This window comes from Spinacia oleracea, chromosome 6 (assembly GCF_020520425.1).
Source record: "Spinacia oleracea cultivar Varoflay chromosome 6, BTI_SOV_V1, whole genome shotgun sequence".
Classification (NCBI taxonomy): Eukaryota; Viridiplantae; Streptophyta; class Magnoliopsida; order Caryophyllales; family Amaranthaceae; genus Spinacia; species Spinacia oleracea.
Genome location: NC_079492.1, coordinates 15,241,485 through 15,259,945, shown reverse-complemented (window position 1 = coordinate 15,259,945; position 18,461 = coordinate 15,241,485). Strand labels below are relative to the sequence as shown.

At 40.6% G+C, this 18,461-nt stretch overlaps 2 protein-coding genes across 2 annotated transcripts; both read right to left on the bottom strand.

Moving 5' to 3' along the window:
- Nucleotides 1-9,576: 9,576 nt before the first annotated feature.
- LOC110789686 (uncharacterized) lies at nt 9,577-10,959 on the bottom strand. The gene is made up of 2 exons (XM_056831958.1): nt 10,499-10,959; nt 9,577-10,381 (listed from the first exon to the last, which is right to left on the bottom strand). The coding sequence occupies exons 1-2, from the start codon at nt 10,957-10,959 to the stop codon at nt 9,577-9,579; spliced, it is 1,266 nt and encodes a 421-aa protein (XP_056687936.1).
- Nucleotides 10,960-13,004: 2,045 nt separating this feature from the next.
- On the bottom strand, nt 13,005-15,786 carry LOC110789702 (oxygen-evolving enhancer protein 3, chloroplastic-like). Its single transcript, NM_001426401.1, has 3 exons — nt 15,247-15,786; nt 14,040-14,338; nt 13,005-13,246 (listed from the first exon to the last, which is right to left on the bottom strand). Exons 1-3 carry the CDS (start codon nt 15,545-15,547, stop codon nt 13,148-13,150), a joined length of 699 nt encoding a protein of 232 aa, NP_001413330.1. The 5' UTR covers nt 15,548-15,786; the 3' UTR covers nt 13,005-13,147.
- Nucleotides 15,787-18,461: the final 2,675 nt, after the last annotated feature.

The window sequence follows — 18,461 nt, the reverse complement described above, 5'->3', positions numbered from 1 at the left end:
TATCATTAATTCCACTTGAACTGAAGCGGCCTCTAGCTAGGCATTCAGCTCACTTGATCTCACTGAATTATTAACTTGTTAATTAATACTGAACCGCATTTATTAGACTTAACATAGAATGCATACTTGGACCAAGGGCATTATTTCCTTCAGTCTCCCACTTGTCCTTAGGGACAAGTGTGCATTTCCTAATTCCTTTGTCGCTCGATGCTTGCTCTTGAACATAAGGTAAGAGTTGTCATCCTTATTATGTCCAGAGGTGTTCCTCGGTTTCAGAGTTCAACTGATCAAATAAACAGATAATCATAGCCTATGATTCATCCGAGCACGGCCATGCATTTCACAGTTTCTAGCTCTCCGAGTGGCCTTGTACAACTTTTAAGCATCTCATCCCGATTTATGGGAGGACAATCCCAATCTTGCGATCTTGAGATTAGACTTCGTTTGATAGGTGATTACCTGAGCGTTGCCTTTATAGCCTCCTTTTACGGTGCGACGGTTGGTCAACGTCAAAGCAACCAGTTCTCAAACAAGTAATCTCAAATCACTCAGGTATTGAGGATTTAGTGTCTAATAATTTAATGAAATTTACTTATGACAGATTTTCATCTCTTACAGTAAAGTTTCATAGGTCTTGTCCGATACTAGTCTTCCCAAAGTAAGTATCTATGCAAATGATTATGACATTGCCATGTCCACATAGTTCAAGAAACAGAACTACTAGTCATCTTGCATTCTAATCGTCTAACGTTTTCTATGCGTCCAATTTTATAGAAAACTCCGACTTGGGACCATTTTCAACCTTTGACATTCAAGTTCACTTGATAGACATTTCTTAGTCACAGGACTGGTCCTGACAGTCTATCTTGAATATATCGTCAAATTGAAGGGACTCATCATTTAATAAACCACAAATTAAATGGAAAAATGAATTCTTTTCATTTATTGTGAATGATTAACCAATAATGTTTTACAAAGATTTAAACTCTAAAACTTTAAAACATTAAACAGAGACATCAAAGCCATTCTCCAATATGCTTGATTCCCATAGCTGCAGTGTGCGAGTTGTGCTTCGCCTGCGGCAGAGGTTTAGTTAATGGATCTGATATGTTGTCATCAGTTCCAATTTTGCTTATCTCGACTTCTTTTCTTTCAACGAACTCTCGTAGAAGGTGAAATCTACAAAGTACATGCTTGACTCTCTGGTGGTGTCTAGGCTCTTTTGCCTGTGCAATAGCTCCGTTATTGTCACAATACAGGGCTATTGGTCCTTTAATGGAGGGGACTACACCAAGTTCACCTATGAACTTCCTTAGCCATATAGCTTCCTTTGCTGCTTCATGTGTAGCAATGTACTCCGCTTCAGTTGTAGAATCCGCAATGGTGCTTTGCTTAGCACTTTTCCAGCTTACTGCTCCTCCGTTGAGGCAGAAGACAAAACCAGACTGTGATCTGAAATCATCTTTGTCGGTTTGGAAACTTGCGTCCGTATAGCCTTTAACAATTAATTCATCATCTCCACCATAGACCAGGAAGTCATCTTTGTGCCTTTTCAGGTACTTCAGAATGTTCTTGGCAGCAGTCCAATGCGCCTCTCCTGGGTCTGACTGGTATCTGCTCGTAGCACTGAGTGCGTACGCAACATCCGGGCGTGTACATGTCATAGCATACATTATTGAACCAATCAATGATGCATATGGAATCCCATTCATTCGTCTACGCTCATCAAGTGTTTTTGGGCACTGAGTCTTGCTTAGAGTCATTCCATGAGACATGGATAGGTAGCCTCTCTTGGAGTCCGCCATCTTGAACCTATCAAGCACCTTATTGATATAAGTGCTTTGACTAAGTCCAATCATCCTTTTAGATCTATCTCTGTAAATCTTGATGCCCAATATGTACTGTGCTTCTCCTAGATCCTTCATCGAAAAACATTTCCCAAGCCAAATCTTGACAGAGTTCAACATAGGAATGTCATTTCCGATAAGTAATATGTCGTCGACATATAATACTAGGAAAGCAATTTTGCTCCCACTGACCTTCTTGTATACACAAGATTCGTCCGCGTTCTTGATGAAACCAAAGTCCTTGACTGCTTCATCAAAACGTATGTTCCAGCTCCTGGATGCCTTCTTCAATCCGTAGATTGATTTCTTTAGCTTGCATACCTTTTTAGCATTCTTTGGATCCTCAAAACCTTCAGGCTGTGTCATAAACACAGTTTCTGTTAAAACGGCGTTTAAAAAAGCAGTTTTGACATCCATTTGCCATATTTCGTAATCGTAATATGCAGCGATTGCTAACATTATCCGAATAGACTTTAGCATTGCAACTGGTGAAAAGGTTTCATCGTAGTCCACACCGTGGACTTGCCTGTAACCTTTTGCAACCAATCTAGCTTTGAAAACTTCAAGTTTCCCATCCTTGTCCTTTTTCAGTTTGAAAACCCATTTGCTTCCAATGGCTTGGTAGCCATCTGGCAAATCGACCAAATCCCATACTTGGTTTTCAGACATGGAGTCTAATTCAGATTTCATGGCTTCTTGCCATTGCTTGGAGCTAGGGCTCGTCATAGCTTGTTTGTAAGTCGCAGGTTCATCACTTTCAAGTAATAGAACGTCATAGCTCTCGTTCGTCAAAATACCTAAGTACCTTTCTGGTTGAGATCTATATCTTTGCGATCTACGCGGGGTAACATTTCTAGATTGATCATGATTCTCACCAGATTCTTCTAAAGATCTCTGAGTTTCATCCTGAATGTCATTTTGAGCATTCTCTAGAGTTTGTTGTTCGACTCGAATTTCTTCGAGGTCTACTTTTCTCCCACTTGTCATTTTGGAAATGTGATCTTTCTCCAAAAAGACACCATCTCGAGCAACAAACACTTTGTTCTCAGATGTATTGTAGAAGTAATACCCCTTTGTTTCCTTTGGATAGCCCACAAGGATACATTTGTCAGATTTTGGATGAAGTTTGTCTGAAATTAATCGTTTGACGTATACTTCACATCCCCAAATCTTAAGAAAAGACACATTTGGAAGCTTTCCAAACCATAATTCGTATGGAGTCTTTTCGACAGCTTTAGACGGAGCTCTATTTATAGTGAGTGCAGCTGTATTTAGTGCATGTCCCCAAAATTCTAATGGAAGTTCGGCCTGACCCATTATTGACCTGACCATGTCTAGCAAGGTTCTGTTCCTCCGTTCCGACACACCGTTCCATTGTGGTGTTCCAGGAGGAGTCAATTCTGATAGAATTCCACATTCTTTCAGATGGTCATCAAATTCATAGCTCAGATATTCACCGCCTCTATCAGACCGCAGTGCCTTAATCTTCTTGCCTAATTGATTCTCTACTTCACTCTGAAATTCCTTGAATTTGTCAAAGGATTCAGACTTATGCTTCATTAGGTAGACATAACCATACCTACTGAAGTCATCAGTGAAAGTGATAAAGTAGCTGAAACCACCTCTAGCATTTGTACTCATTGGTCCACATACATCTGTATGGATTAAACCCAATAGTTCATTTGCTCTTTCTCCAACTTTAGAGAAAGGTTGCTTTGTCATTTTGCCAAGTAAACATGATTTGCATTTACCATAATCCTCTAAGTCAAATGGTTCTAGAATTCCTTCCTTTTGAAGTCTTTCTAAGCGTTTCAAGTTTATATGGCCTAATCGACAATGCCACAGATAGGTGAGATCTGAATCATCCTTTTTGGCCTTTTTGGTATTTATGTTATATACTTGTTTGTCGTGATCTAATAAATAAAGTCCATTGACTAATCTAGCAGATCCATAAAACATCTCTTTAAAATAAAACGAACAACTATTGTCTTTTATTAAAAAGGAAAATCCCTTAGCATCTAAGCAAGAAACTGAAATGATGTTTTTAGTAAGACTTGGAACATGGAAACAATCTTCCAGTTCCAAAACTAGCCCGGAGGGCAACGACAAATAGTAAGTTCCTACAGCTAATGCAGCAATCCGTGCTCCATTTCCCACTCGTAGGTCGACTTCACCCTTGCTTAACTTTCTACTTCTTCTTAGTCCCTGTGGATTGGAACATAAGTGTGAGCCACAACCTGTATCTAATACCCAAGAAGTTGAATTAGCAAGTATACAGTCTATAACGAAAATACCTGAAGATGGAACGACTGTTCCGTTCTTCTGATCTTCCTTTAGCTTCAAGCAATCTCTCTTCCAATGCCCCTTCTCCTTGCAGTAGAAGCATTCGGATTCAGAAGTGGGTTGACTGACCTTCCTCTTTACAGATTTGGCTCCAGTTTGCTTAGTTGGGCTGGCCTTGTTGCCACCTTTCTTAGCATTCCTCTTCTTTCCAGATTTCTTGAACTTGCCCCCACGCACCATAAGCACATCCTGCTTATCACTTTTGAGCGTCTTTTCAGCGGTCTTCAGCATACCGTGAAGCTCAGTGAGAGTTTTGTCCAGACTATTCATACTGTAGTTCAGTTTGAACTGATCATACCCGCTATGAAGAGAATGGAGGATGGTGTCTATAGCCATTTCCTGAGAAAATTGCTGATCCAGCCGACTCATATTCTCAATGAGTCCAATCATTTTGAGAACATGTGGACTTACGGGCTCGCCTTTCTTAAGCTTGGTCTCAAGAATTTGCCTATGAGTCTCGAATCTTTCGACTCGAGCCAGATCTTGGAACATGTTCTTCAACTCACTGATGATTGTGAAAGCATCTGAGTTGATGAACGTTTTCTGCAGATCCGCACTCATGGTGGCGAGCATTAGACATTTCACATCCTTGTTGGCATCAATCCAACGATTGAGGGCTGCCTGAGTGACCCCGTCGCCTGCAGCTTCGGGCATCGCCTCATCTAGGACATACTCCTTTTCTTCCTGCATAAGAACTATTTGCAAGTTCCTTTACCAGTCAAGGAAGTTTTTCCCGTTCAACTTCTCCTTTTCGAGAATTGATCGAATGTTGAATGAATTGTTGTTTGCCATATTAAAAACTACAATTGAAAAGAATAAACAAATAAATAACCATTCACAGTTTCTCTTAATAAACTTAAATTCTAGCATACATGCATAATTCAATGTTTATTAAGCATTTTATTCAAGTTATGTGTTCCGGCAGGTGTGAATAAAATGATTCCAAGATCCTAAAATCATTGAAGAACTAAGCACAGTTTGTCGACTTAATCCTAGAACATCTTAGGTAAGCAAAAGCCTTTTGCTAATAGTCTAGAAACTATTCTTGGTTGATAGGTACGTCTAAGAACTTATTAGGTAAACCTATCGATTTTGCCACGACATAAAAGGACTCCTTACTTATATCGTTGAGTTTCACCAAAACTAACATGTACTCACAATTATTTGTGTACCTTGCCCCTTTAGGACCAATAAGTAACACCTTGCTGAGCGAAAACTATTACTAGATTGATGTAAAGGATATCCAAGCAAGTGTATATTTTGGCATGGCACCTTATAACTCAATTTTTAAGTTTGGAACTTAAGGCTCTTACTATGTTGGTTAGATTTTAAGTGAACTAAAATCCTTAATCATGCAACATAATCAAGCTTTTGATCTCATGCATTTTAAGACATATTTAAAAGCAATAAATAACTTAAAACATGCATAAGATAAATGTGATCTAGTATGGCCCGACTTCATCTTGAAGCTTTGACTTCAAAGTCCGTCTTGAAAATCTCCGTGGGAGGCACCATTTTCTTCAAATAGGATAAGCTATAACTATTTACAACTATTTGATGGTACGCAGACCATATTTGAATTGAAAAACAACTTTGGTGCTTTAGACCAATTACATTCAAATTAATGGTACGCAGACCATATTTTCTATCCTATTTGGGCCATACTAGTCACTTCATAACCTGCAAAACAGTACATATACAATATATACCATTCACCCATTCATTATCATGAATGGCCCACTTAGCTGGTTAGTAAAACACATTATGCATCACGTAAACATTTGCAGCAATTAATCAAGGGCACTAATAATCTACCAATTATTCAGTCCTTATTAATTCTAATCAAGTTGTTTTAACCTCAAGGATTTGTAGACCTAATCAAGAGTTCATGACTAAAGGGGCTCCCACTTAAACCAATAAATTCATATGCTTTACTAATTTTAAACATAAAAATGTATTTCAAGTCTAACCGGAAACATACAAATTTAATTAAAGTTTAAAGCTCATATAAATTTATAATTGAATCCAAAAGTTAATTTAATTTCAGTTGTATTTAAATTAATTCATGATTTTAATTTTAGTAAAATAATTAGAATAAATAAAATTTATTATAATTACAATATTCAAAATTAAAATCCAAGAAAATAATTTAAATTATTAATTTTAAAATTAATTAAAATTACGTAAACTGAAAAATTTCAAATTAAACATTCAAAACGATCTAATCGCAACGCAAACACCCTACGCATCGCACGCCCATGGGCCGCACGCACACAGCCATCGCTGGCCATGTGCGCGCAGCCCATGCGCTCGTCGCATAGCTGGTGCATCTTCCATCGCAAGCCATCGCACGCTGTGGTGCTCCCTGCGCGCTCGCCAGCGCTCGCTGCGCGCGCTCCTTCGCTCGCTGTGCGCGCGAGCCATTGCTCGCTGTGCGCGCGAGCCATCGCTCGCTGTGCGCGCGAGCCATTGCTCGCTGTGCGCGCGAGCCATCGCTCGCTGTGCGCGCGAGCCATTGCTCGCTGTGCGCGCGAGCCATCGCTCGTTGTGCGCGCGAGCCATTGCTCACTGTGCGCGCGAGCCATCGCTCGCTGTGCGCGCGCAATTGCGCGCGATCAACGCTGGGCGCAGCGCTCGTGGAACGCGAGCTTGCGCTCGCTGCGCGCGAGGCTGCGCGCGCTTGCGCGAGGCAGTGCGCGTTGTGGCGCAGCTCGCTTGCTGCCCACACGCGACTGCCTTGGCTTGCCTTTCGCCCATGCCCATTTGTTCATAGCTCGTGGCCCACGACATAAGGCAGGGCTGCTGCCTTGTGCTCGTGCACCATGCCTTGCTCATTGCATTCGTGCCGCACGGGCGACGAGCTCCCTTGCTCGTCGTCGCATGCCCGCACTATACAACACCCCTTAAGGGTAACACGAAGCGTCCATTGCTTTGTGCGTGCAAGTTATATGAACGAATCGCATAAAAATTTAAAATTTATATTTAAAATTAATGACAAATTAATAAATAATATTAATTTCATAATTTTAGGGCGAAAAATCGAAAATTTATTATTCAATTGATTTCCGATTGTCATGGATTCAAGTCTAGGTCATAAAAATTTAAAATTTATCATAAATTTACAATTTTTATGGTGGTTTTTAATCATAGGTTTCTAATTAAATTATAATTAATTATGAAAATCAAATTAATTCTAAATTATTCTAATTTTCAACAAATTAATCATAATTACAAATTAGATTGCATAATTAACAAGGCTAGGCATTCAAACTTGTTAAACATATACAGTAGGTCAATCAAAAATTCAAGATTTATCAACAAGAATCGCAAATATTTAATTTAACATCTTAAATTTACGAAATTTTGCATTCGAAAAACTAAAACCTTCGAAAAGTCATAGTTAGGCTTCGAATTTGAGAATTCTGGGTTCGGCAGAAAAAGACTATTTTTGTCAAAATTTTAAAATGCCTTTTACATGCGGAATTGACACAAAAATCACTCGATTTGGATGAGTAACGAAGAAACTGCCGAAAAACTGCGTACGTATAATTAAATAAACGCAATTTGCAATTAATTAACAATTACGAAAATTAATCACCCCTTTTAATTCTTGCAAATTTGTAATATTTAACCATGTTCATGCAATTTAGATTATGAAAATAATAAGGGGCTCGTGATACCACTGTTAGGTTATGATACATATGACAATTCATAAATCATGCGGAAACAACCATTAAGCCAGGAATACATATTATTTACACATAATCATATAGCATAATTTAGATGCATACTCTTTGTTGCGTGCCTTCCCTAGCTGCGCCCGAACCGAACAAGAACAAGTCTTTAGGAGTCCAAGTGTCGTCCCTCCGTAGATAGTCCACAGCACGTCCGGATCCGCCTTAAGATTGACCAACTAGAATCGCCCTTAAGGTACTAGAATTTTCGGCACTCTTAGGTAAGAAATATGACTGAATTTTTCTCTCAAAACTCACTTTGAATACTTAATTAATCTCTGAAAATATGTGACCCTAGGCACGTATTTATAGAGTTATGGAAAGGGAATTGGAATCCTAGTAGGATACGAATTAATTAAACTTAGAATCCTATAAGAACTCTAATTAATTAATTTATCCTTTTAGGAATAGGAATTTAATCATATAATAATTCTAATAGTTTTAGGAATCATGCATGAACACAAACTCACACACACACACGGCAGCCACGAGGGCCGCCCATGCGCGTGCGTGCGAGCAGCAGCCCACGCAGCGAGGCCATGGCCTTAGGCGCGCGCTGGGCCTGCCTTGCGGTGGGCCTGGGCGCTGCCTTGGCTGGGCGCGCGTTTGGCTTGCTGGGCGATGGCCCGACTTCGTGCTGGGCCTTCGTCCTGCAGGCCTCGTCCGATGCTAATTCGTACGATACGCTTCCGATTAAATTCCCGGTTCCGGAATTCATTTCCGATACGAACAATATTTAATATTTCCGATTCCGGAATCAATTTCCGTTTCGAAAAAATATTTAATATTTCCGTTTCCGGAATTATTTTCCGATTCCGATAATATTTCCGATTCTGACAATATTTCCGTTTCCGGCAATATTTCCGATTCTGGCAATATTTCCATTTCCGATAATATTTTCCGATTCTGACAATATTTCCGTTTCCGGCAATATTTCCGATACGATCCATATTTCCGTTTCCGGCAATATCATCGTTTCTGGAGTATTCATTTCTTGCCTGTGACGATCTCAGCTCCCACTGAAACCAAGATCCGTCGATTCCGAATATCCATAGATGGAGTATCTAATGCCATTAAATACTTGATCCGTTTACGTACTATTTGTGTGACCCTACGGGTTCAGTCAAGAGTAAGCTGTTGATTAATATCATTAATTCCACTTGAACTGAAGCGGCCTCTAGCTAGGCATTCAGCTCACTTGATCTCACTGAATTATTAACTTGTTAATTAATACTGAACCGCATTTATTAGACTTAACATAGAATGCATACTTGGACCAAGGGCATTATTTCCTTCAATGAATGGCTCAATGAAACCTGCCTCTTGCAGTTTCTTTACCTCTTCGACGATGGCTTTGTTCTTCTCCGAGGAGTAATTCCTTTTTTTCTGTTTGATTGGCTGAGCCTCGGCATTGACATCCAGCTTGTGACAGATCATCTCCGGATCTATCCCTGGCATATCGGCTGCTGACCATGCGAAAATATATTTGTGATCCCTCAACAACTGGATCAGATCGATTCAGAGTCCCGAGCTTAGGCCTTTGCCTATTCAGACACTTTTGTCTGAGTCATCCTCCAGGGGGATGTCCTCCATTTCTTGATCTGGTTCGGGGGAAAGGGTTTCTGGTCGAGCATCAACCTCTGCGGGTTTTATCAGACTGCTCGGCCCTGTCTTTCTTCTCTTTGTATTATTTTCCTCTCTCGGGGGGGGTGGAATCTTTTCTCATCCTCATCTTTAGGACTGTCTCCTAGCTTCGGCTTTCGGATGGCAGTGTGACAGGTTGATTTTGCCACCTCCTGGTCACCTTTTATCCATTCGGCGAAACCTGCGTCCGAGACGTACATCATCATCTGGTGGTATGTGGATGGGATTTCCTGTATCTTGTGAATTATGGTTCGTCCCATGATGACATTATATACCGAATGGCAATCCATCACCAAGAATTCTTCTCGGACGTTTCTTGCCGCTAGGCCCTGGCCAACGGTAACGGGAAGGGTGATCTTTCCTCGGGGAATTGCTGCAGATCCGTTGAAGCCGATCAGCGGATAACTGACCTTAGTCAGTGACTCCTCTCCTTCCTCGAGGATGAGCTGCTCGAAGAAATTTCTGAAGATGATGTTGACGGCGCTCCCTCCATCGACCAGTACTCTGTGGACGTTGTGGTTGTTGAGATCCATTTCAATTACCAACGGGTCGTCGTGTTTATACTGGGTTCCGAGGCAATCATCAGCAGTGAAAGTCATGTTCGGGGGTGTAGGTTGGTTCTCCCCTACAGTGCTGAAGTTGACTCGGTGGGAGAGAGCTCTCAAGTGTTGCTTGCTGGCGTGGCCGGATCTTTGTCCTCCGAACACCACGAGATTTGGTTTTTTCTTTTGCCCTTCGGTCTCATGGACTCTTCTCTGGGCCTGTTCTTGTAGCTTTCCAGACGTTGCTTTTTCTTTCTCTTCCCTCTCTGTTCTTCGGTCAAGCAAGTATTGCTTTAGGTAGCCTCGGCGAATGAGGTCCTCGATGTTATCCTTCAGCGAGTTGCACTCTTCAGTGGTATGGCCGAAGTCATCGTGGAATTCGCACCACTTGTTCTTGTTTCTGCGAAGGGGGTTTGTACGGAGCTTGTCTGGTAGCTTCCATTTCTCATCATCCTTGTGGAGGCTGAAAATTTCTCTTCGGGGTATAGTGAGTGGAGTGTAGTTGGTGTACTTGGGTCGGAATTCGCCCTTCTTTCCATCTTTCTTTAGGCTCGCCTCTCTCGCACCCACCTTCTCTTTCCCCTTTCTTGAGTTGCCCTCGGGCTTACTCTGATTCATTTTGGTGTCCCTCGTATCCGAGGGGCCTTTCAACCTTGCTGCTGCCTTGTTGAACTCTTCTGTTCTGATGAATGCATCTGCCATTTGAAGTACGTCAGCTATTTTGGAGGGGTTTTTCATTGACAGTTTATCCCGGAATTTCCCCTCCCGGAGTGCGTGCTTCAAGGCGAAGATTGCTACGTCTGGCTGCAGGTTCGGGATGTTAGTTGATTCTTTCATGAATCTGGCCATGAAGTCCCGAAGACTTTCATCTCTTTCTTGTTGTATGGAGGTTAGCTCTGCGGTCGTTCGTTCGGGGCGATTATTCCTCACGAATTATACGCAAAACCTCTTTTTCAGCTTCTTCCAGCTTCTTCCAGCTCTTGATCGATCCCTTCGGCAGCGACCTGAACCATTCTCCCGTAACTCCCGTTAGCGTGGTTGGGAAATATTTGCACCAACAGGCCTCGGAGTAGGGGCTTAGGAACATTTGCTGCTCGTAGGAGATAACGTGATCTCTCGGATCCGTGATTCCGCTGTATGTTAAGTGCGCTGGTAGCCTAACTTTAGGGATCTCCTCCATAACAATATCATTTGAGAACGGGGAAGATGCTGGGGTCATGATCCTCTTTCCTAGCCTCGCCCTGATACCTTCGCTCTTCGAGTTTCCTCTGTGGGATTGCTCGGGGGCGTGTAGGGGGCTAGGAGTTCGGTCATTCCTCCTTCTCCTTCTCGACCGGCCACTGGCTTCGGGTTGCCTACTGCACCCACTGGTGCTGCCCAGCCTATCATGGACCGAAGGTCGCAACCTGCTGTGTACCGAGCTTCGGATCCGAGTGCGGTCACTTGCCCCGCTTTGGAGAGCTTGCGGTGTTGGAGACGGTGTTTCAAACCATTCTGGCTGCTGTTCTGCCCTTTGTTGTGTATCTCATGTACTCTCTCTCCATCTTGTCGTCAAGTGTGTTCCCGACATCGTAGGGAGAGTGCGTTCGGGTCTCGCAGTATCTTCGTTAGGCGGTGGCCTGTTCAACAGAAGTTGTCGCCTGATTCTCCTCGCTTCTCGGCGATCCGCCGCCTGTGCCTGTTCTTTCTCATTGAAGAGAAAGTTTTGCATGATAGTCATGGTTGCGGCGAGCTCTTCTCGAGAAGGGAGTGGAGGTCTGCTAGATGTTGCGGCGGTAGCCCTTGTCGGAATAGGTTTATTACCATACAAGGCGTTAGTTTATTATCTGGGTTGCAACAAAGTGGTTGAAAACAAAAGAGAGGTTGGCCAAGATTGGTGTGGCTGAAGAGTGAAGACAACTATTGAGTTATTTGCAGAGAGCTTGTATTGAGTTATTTGTAGAGAGCTTGAAAGGCATAAAAGATAGGTTGAGCATCTCTGGTTAGTGGTCAACATTATCTTCTGATACTTTTAGGTGGATTCATAGAAAGGAATTTTGTTAGCTGTTATTTCTGTTGTGTAATTTTCTTCTTCTTCTAAGCATTACATGTAGATTGTATTCTTGCAAATTGCAGATTTTGAAGAGGATTTGAATACTTGAGTAGGAATACTCTTTCAGGCTTCTCTGTGCTACCTTGTCCCACTCTGTAAGTGCTAAGTTCAATGAAATTGGTCACATTTTCCAACAAGAAGTTTGTACACCCCATGAATTTGCAGGCTACATGAAATATTTCTCATTACTTTTCGGTACAAACATGGAAGCTTCAACAGAATCACTTGCATAAAAGGGAGATTTTTTTTATTGTAGTAATGTGAATTTGTAATGTTCTTGTAAGAATGGGATCGGCCGATTTTGTAGGGTATATTTGTCATTTTACTTGCATTGACTTGATAGTAGACTTTGTGCTGCTTTGAATATGAAAGTATCTACCTTCATTTCATTCTGCCATTGCAGATATGTGTCCATTCAGTTCTGAAATCTTTTTGTTGCTACCATGAATGTTGTTTGATTCTTTGATTTCACGAATATTGCAACTTTTGGACTTCTAAATTAGTCACACTCTCTCATTTGATTATCCATTGTGATTTATAATGATAAATATAGCCTCGTCAGATCTATCTTCTTAGGTTAATCTCGATTCGCATTTTCAAGATATTTTTCTTTTTTTTGCTTAAATGACAATAATGACTATTTACAATATTTTTGAAGACTCATTATGTGATTTAAAGATGATTTTCGAGTTTGAAGACTCATTCTGTGATTTAAAGATGATTTTGGATCCTCTAATTAGCCATTCGAGTTGGTTGTTTGGATTTCATGATTAAAACTTGAGGTGCTTTATTTGCATCTGTTTTTGCCAATGTTATTTTTTATTTTCTAGTCCAAGATTATTAAAAATTGCACATAAATTAAAAGGTTTTTCATTCATACAAAATGGGTTTCCTCATAATATAGAGCATGGTTTCATAGACAAGGTTACAAGGCGCAATATACAATTAACCGAGCTTGGCAAGAACTTCATTGATGTTGGATACAGTCTGACCGTAGTATTTCTCTGCCTCGGTAGGGCTCTTTATCTTTGCAGCATGGTCCAACTGTTACACAATGAAAACAACGAAAACTCATTAGCGAGGAGGTTGTTTACTTGTTTTGACTGAATAATACTTTACCCATCTCATAAATATCGCAACATGGTTCACTTTTGTCCCTCTAACCCATTACCTTGAAAATCTCAAATTACGTGTAAGTAAAAATTATAAAAAAATTGATATTTAGAATATATATATCGATACGAATCTAACATAACCCCACATAACTACAATTTTCTTATGTATGAATCACACAAAATGACCAAAATCGTAGTGTGAATAGTGTAAAAAAATCAATGGTGCGATATAGACCTGATCATCTATGGCCCGACCAAAAAAAGTACGGGTTTGAGCAACCTCAAATATGCATTTAGACCAAAAACTCGAACCCGTCCCGAAAAAGTCCGAATACCCATTACGGTCTGAAAAGCCAGCACCAAATACATGGGTTTGGGCATGATTTTTTTGTGTTAAAGCCCGACCAGACCCGACCCGAATTTTGATCACCTCTAGTGAAACGGGGGATGTATAAGAGTTGATCAAAATTCGGGCTGGACCGGGTTTTAACACAAAAACTCATGCCCAAACCCATTTGGTGTGGGTTTTTCTGGCCGAAACAAGTTTCTTTCGGGCTTTGAGTTAAAATGCATATTTGAGGCTTTCCATACCCACACATTTTCGGGCTGTTTGGGTCTGGGCCAGCGGGCCAGACTATAGTTGATCGGTCCAAACTTCCAAGAATGGAAGTTTCAAATTGATAACCAAAACGACCAAATACAGATTATAAAGAGTGACTCACATTGTCGATACTGCTGAAGAGCTTGCTAGTGAGTTCTTGGAGTGATTTCTTCTCATCCTTAGGCTTAGCAGAGATGACAGTCTTGAGGTCATAACGAAGGTATGATGCCCTAAGACGTAAGTCATTCTGTAGAGATGGCCATGCCTTCCTGTCGATGAATTGCTTCACGTTGAGGATTTCAGAGGCGGATACTTTTGCTCTTTGGGCTGCCTCAGTAGGAGGCAGAGGTTGAAGGTAGAACCTGTCCTTGGTGTAAGGCAAGGTACCGTCTCTTGCTTGGTCCGAGTTTTCTGTTCCGGCTGCTCACCACGTAAAATAAAATATTTAGGAAAATGTTAAACGCAACACTAAATGTTTTTTTTACATATATTTATGCACATTGTTTGTGTTGTGTACTTGTGTGTCACCTATAAAGCATCAATGGTATAATATAGTCGACTACTCCATACATGTTATTTCTAGCTTCTCTAATGATGTTCGCCGCTGGATTAATTTTATTTTTAGGTAAGTAAGATGAAAGATCCTACTGGACCTGAACCAAACCACTCACGGGTCAACTTCCCCGCTTGATCATGCTTGTTTCATTACCATCCAATGTACTAAAATTTCAAAACTCCTATTACATAAGAGATACCATACACGTACAAAACTACTTCCTCTGCACCTAAATGTTTTTCTCATTTCCTTTTTAAGTATTTTAAAAAGATATTCTCATTTGTTTTATTTCCTTTTTAGCCTTGTAATTTTATTGGTTTATCAATATAAAATCATGTAATCTCATTGGTTAGTTTAAGTGTTGATGGATTGATGAGTTGACACTTTAATTCCTTAAATTCTATCGACTCTCACAAGTCGAAACTCTAAAAGTTGTTTTGTTTTCTTGTTAAAAAATTAGAAAAGACAAAACTCCCCATAAAATACAACAATAAGTGCATATCAATTCTCAATGTTGTTTAGTTTCCTTTCTTCTTAATTACCGCGTAAAATGGCAAATGAGAAAAACATTTAGGTACGGATGGAGTAAAAAGCATAAAAGATAAAACGAGACTTCACAAATTCTTAATTACACCCGGTATACAATAAAAAGTTATGTTAGAAGTTACCAAAAAATTGATTAAATTATCCGATATACAATCAATTTATTGTACGCTAGTTGAATGCTAGAACTGTTGAAGATACATAAGATTAAATGGGGATGAACACTTACGAAGACCACCGGATAGTGGTGGTGGTGGGCCAACAACGATGGGCCTGGCCTCAGCAAGAACAGCCTTAACAAACGAACCAGAAGCCAAACCAGCTGCGACGAAGCCCAACATAGCTCGGCGGCTAGTCTCAGCCTCAGCTGACACTTGCTGAGCTCGGATGTTTAAGCCCATTTTCGGGACAGCAACACGGCTCGTAGTAGGCCCACTAAGCCGGTTTGAGCCGCTGATCTGGAGACTACCTTCCAATACAGCTTGTGATGCGCCGCGTAATCCAGCCATTGAAGCCATAGCTTGAGCCATCTCTCTCTGTTTTTTCTTCCTTTAGCTAAGTGTATATGGGTGTTAATTTGGGTTGAGAAAATATTGGGAAAATATAATTCAGTATGAAGAGAAGTTGTGAGGTGGATGGTGGATTTTGTTGTAAAACACCTTATCTGATGTGGGGTCCTAGTTGGATTATATTTGGATATGGTGGTAACCAATTAGTGGATGACATGTAGTTGTTTTATTACATTTATTTGGATTGGATTGTAATTTCGGCCGTTCAAATGTCGCCACGTGGAAATTGTTTTGTTATTTTGTACAAGTAATTTGCTTGCTAAAATCAAAATAAGATCAGTGAGTTTGTGTTAACAACACTCTTTGATTCTTTGGATACTCTAAATTTGATGTTTTGTTTTACACCTATATTATCGCATACATACAACGAGCGTGTTATATACAATATGTTTAATCACCCAAAATCATATAAAAATCGCCGTTTTATCGAATTAACTTTTTAAGAGTTTGAAATGTCTACCTTGTATACAAATACCCGAATTATATGTTTTTGCCTTTTTTTTCCTAATCAATTTATCAATCTCATTTTTAACTACAATTAATAAAGATTAAAGTTTGATTTTGAAGGACGAGATTAAAACGAGTGTACTGTATCCAGCACGTATAATCACACTAAATCACATAAAAGCCACTGCTTTTTCGAATCTAGTTTTTATGCAGTTGAGATGACTACCTTGTGCAAATACCCATTGTACGTTCAAGTTGTTTCCTTGTGTTTCCCGATCCAATTTATCAATCTCATTCCCAACTACATTGCTAAGATTAAAGTTTGATTTCGAAAGATGAAATTTACACCGATAGAGCAACGAAAGGATTTAATAAGCTATAGATAAGGAACTAATTACACATACACGTTGTAAAGTTTCATTTTCGAATAGTTCTTATATATAAAACGAGTGTACTGTATACAACATGTTTAATCACGTAAAAATCGCCCTTTTTCTGCAATCAAAATTTAGCGTGAAACCATGAATCAAATAATCAATCTCAATATCTCATTCACTCACTTGTTTTCACATATATATAATATATTGCACTCTCCTAGCTTTGTTCTTCTAAAATCATTATCACCAAACGTCTAATCTACCTTCCTTTAAATCAGTTCCTTACATGATCTTACTTCTGAAAAACTAACAATTTAGGCTATCCTCAAGTCTACAAGATACACCATTAGCAAATAGAAGCTCATTCTCTCTTCCTAGAGAGTAGAGACCTGGTGTGTAATACTATAAAGAACATACTTGTTAACTCGTATCGACTTTCATCTCTATTTCCTTGGGTCTGGATGAAATTTCTGGGAGGAGATCGATTTCATCATCACCCTCATCTCACAGCAATAATCTACACAGAAACAATGAAATAATCAGAAACAAATGTTCAGAGCTAATTATGTTCAGAGCCTAATAAAATAAGAATCTCCCACATTGAAAGAATTGCGTTTATATTCGTACTTTATATATCCGCACAAGCACTATGATTATCGCTGAGCTTAGTAACGTGAGCTTGTGACCCAAGTGGGAGCATTAAGGTGATGGAACAGGATTTCAGCTCTCTGGGTCGGGTCTGTGGCTGGTAATATGCAGGCTCGCCCTATCCAAGTTGAGAGTTTGGTCCATGTGGGTCGGGCGAAGGCCTGATCTTCATGGGCCTTAGAGTGGAGGGGACCGCGTGAGACTGGTTTCACAGAGCAACGAAAACCTCCCGCTCTTGTCAGTGGAAGGATTACAAGCTTGTGCCACCTTGGCCCATTAGTACCCAGTTGGCTGATCCTCCAATGGACCATCACTTTTTAATATTATTTTTATGTTGTATAATTTTCTAAGAGCAGTAATGTTGTTAACTTGTTATACTTCGCGTATAAGATTCACATGATGAATGTGGGTCGGGCGAAGGCCTGATCTTCATGGGCCTTAGAGTGGAGGGGACCGCGTGAGGCTGGTTTCACAGAGCAACGAAAACCTCCCGCTCTTGTCAGTGGAAGGATTACGAGCTTGTGCCACCTTGGCCCATTAGTACCCAGTTGGCTGATCCTCCAATGGACCATCACTTTTTAATATTATTTTTATGTTGTATAATTTTCTAAGAGCAGTAATGTTGTTAACTTGTTATACTTCGCGTATAAGATTCACATGATGAATGTGGGTCGGGCGAAGGCCTGATCTTCATGGGCCTTAGAGTGGAGGGGACCGCGTCAGGCTGGTTTCACAGAGCAACGAAAACCTCCCGCTCTTGTCAGTGGAAGGATTACGTATAATTTTCTAAGAGCAGTAATGTTGTTAACTTGTTATACTTCGCGTATAAGATTCACATGATGAATGTGGGTCGGGCGAAGGCCTGATCTTCATGGGCCTTAGAGTGGAGGGGACCGCGTGAGGCTGGTTTCACAGAGCAACGAAAACCTCCCGCTCTTGTCAGTGGAAGGATTACGAGCTTGTGCCACCTTGGCCCATTAGTACCCAGTTGGCTGATCCTCCAATGGACCATCACTTTTTAATATTATTTTTATGTTGTATAATTTTCTAAGAGCAGTAATGTTGTTAACTTGTTATACTTCGCGTATAAGATTCACATGATGAATGTGGGTCGGGCGAAGGCCTGATCTTCATGGGCCTTAGAGTGGAGGGGACCGCGTGAGGCTGGTTTCACAGAGCAACGAAAACCTCCCGCTCTTGTCAGTGGAAGGATTACGAGCTTGTGCCACCTTGGCCCATTAGTACCCAGTTGGCTGATCCTCCAATGGACCATCACTTTTTAATATTATTTTTATGTTGTATAATTTTCTAAGAGCAGTAATGTTGTTAACTTGTTATACTTCGCGTATAAGATTCACATGATGAATGTGGGTCGGGCGAAGGCCTGATCTTCATGGGCCTTA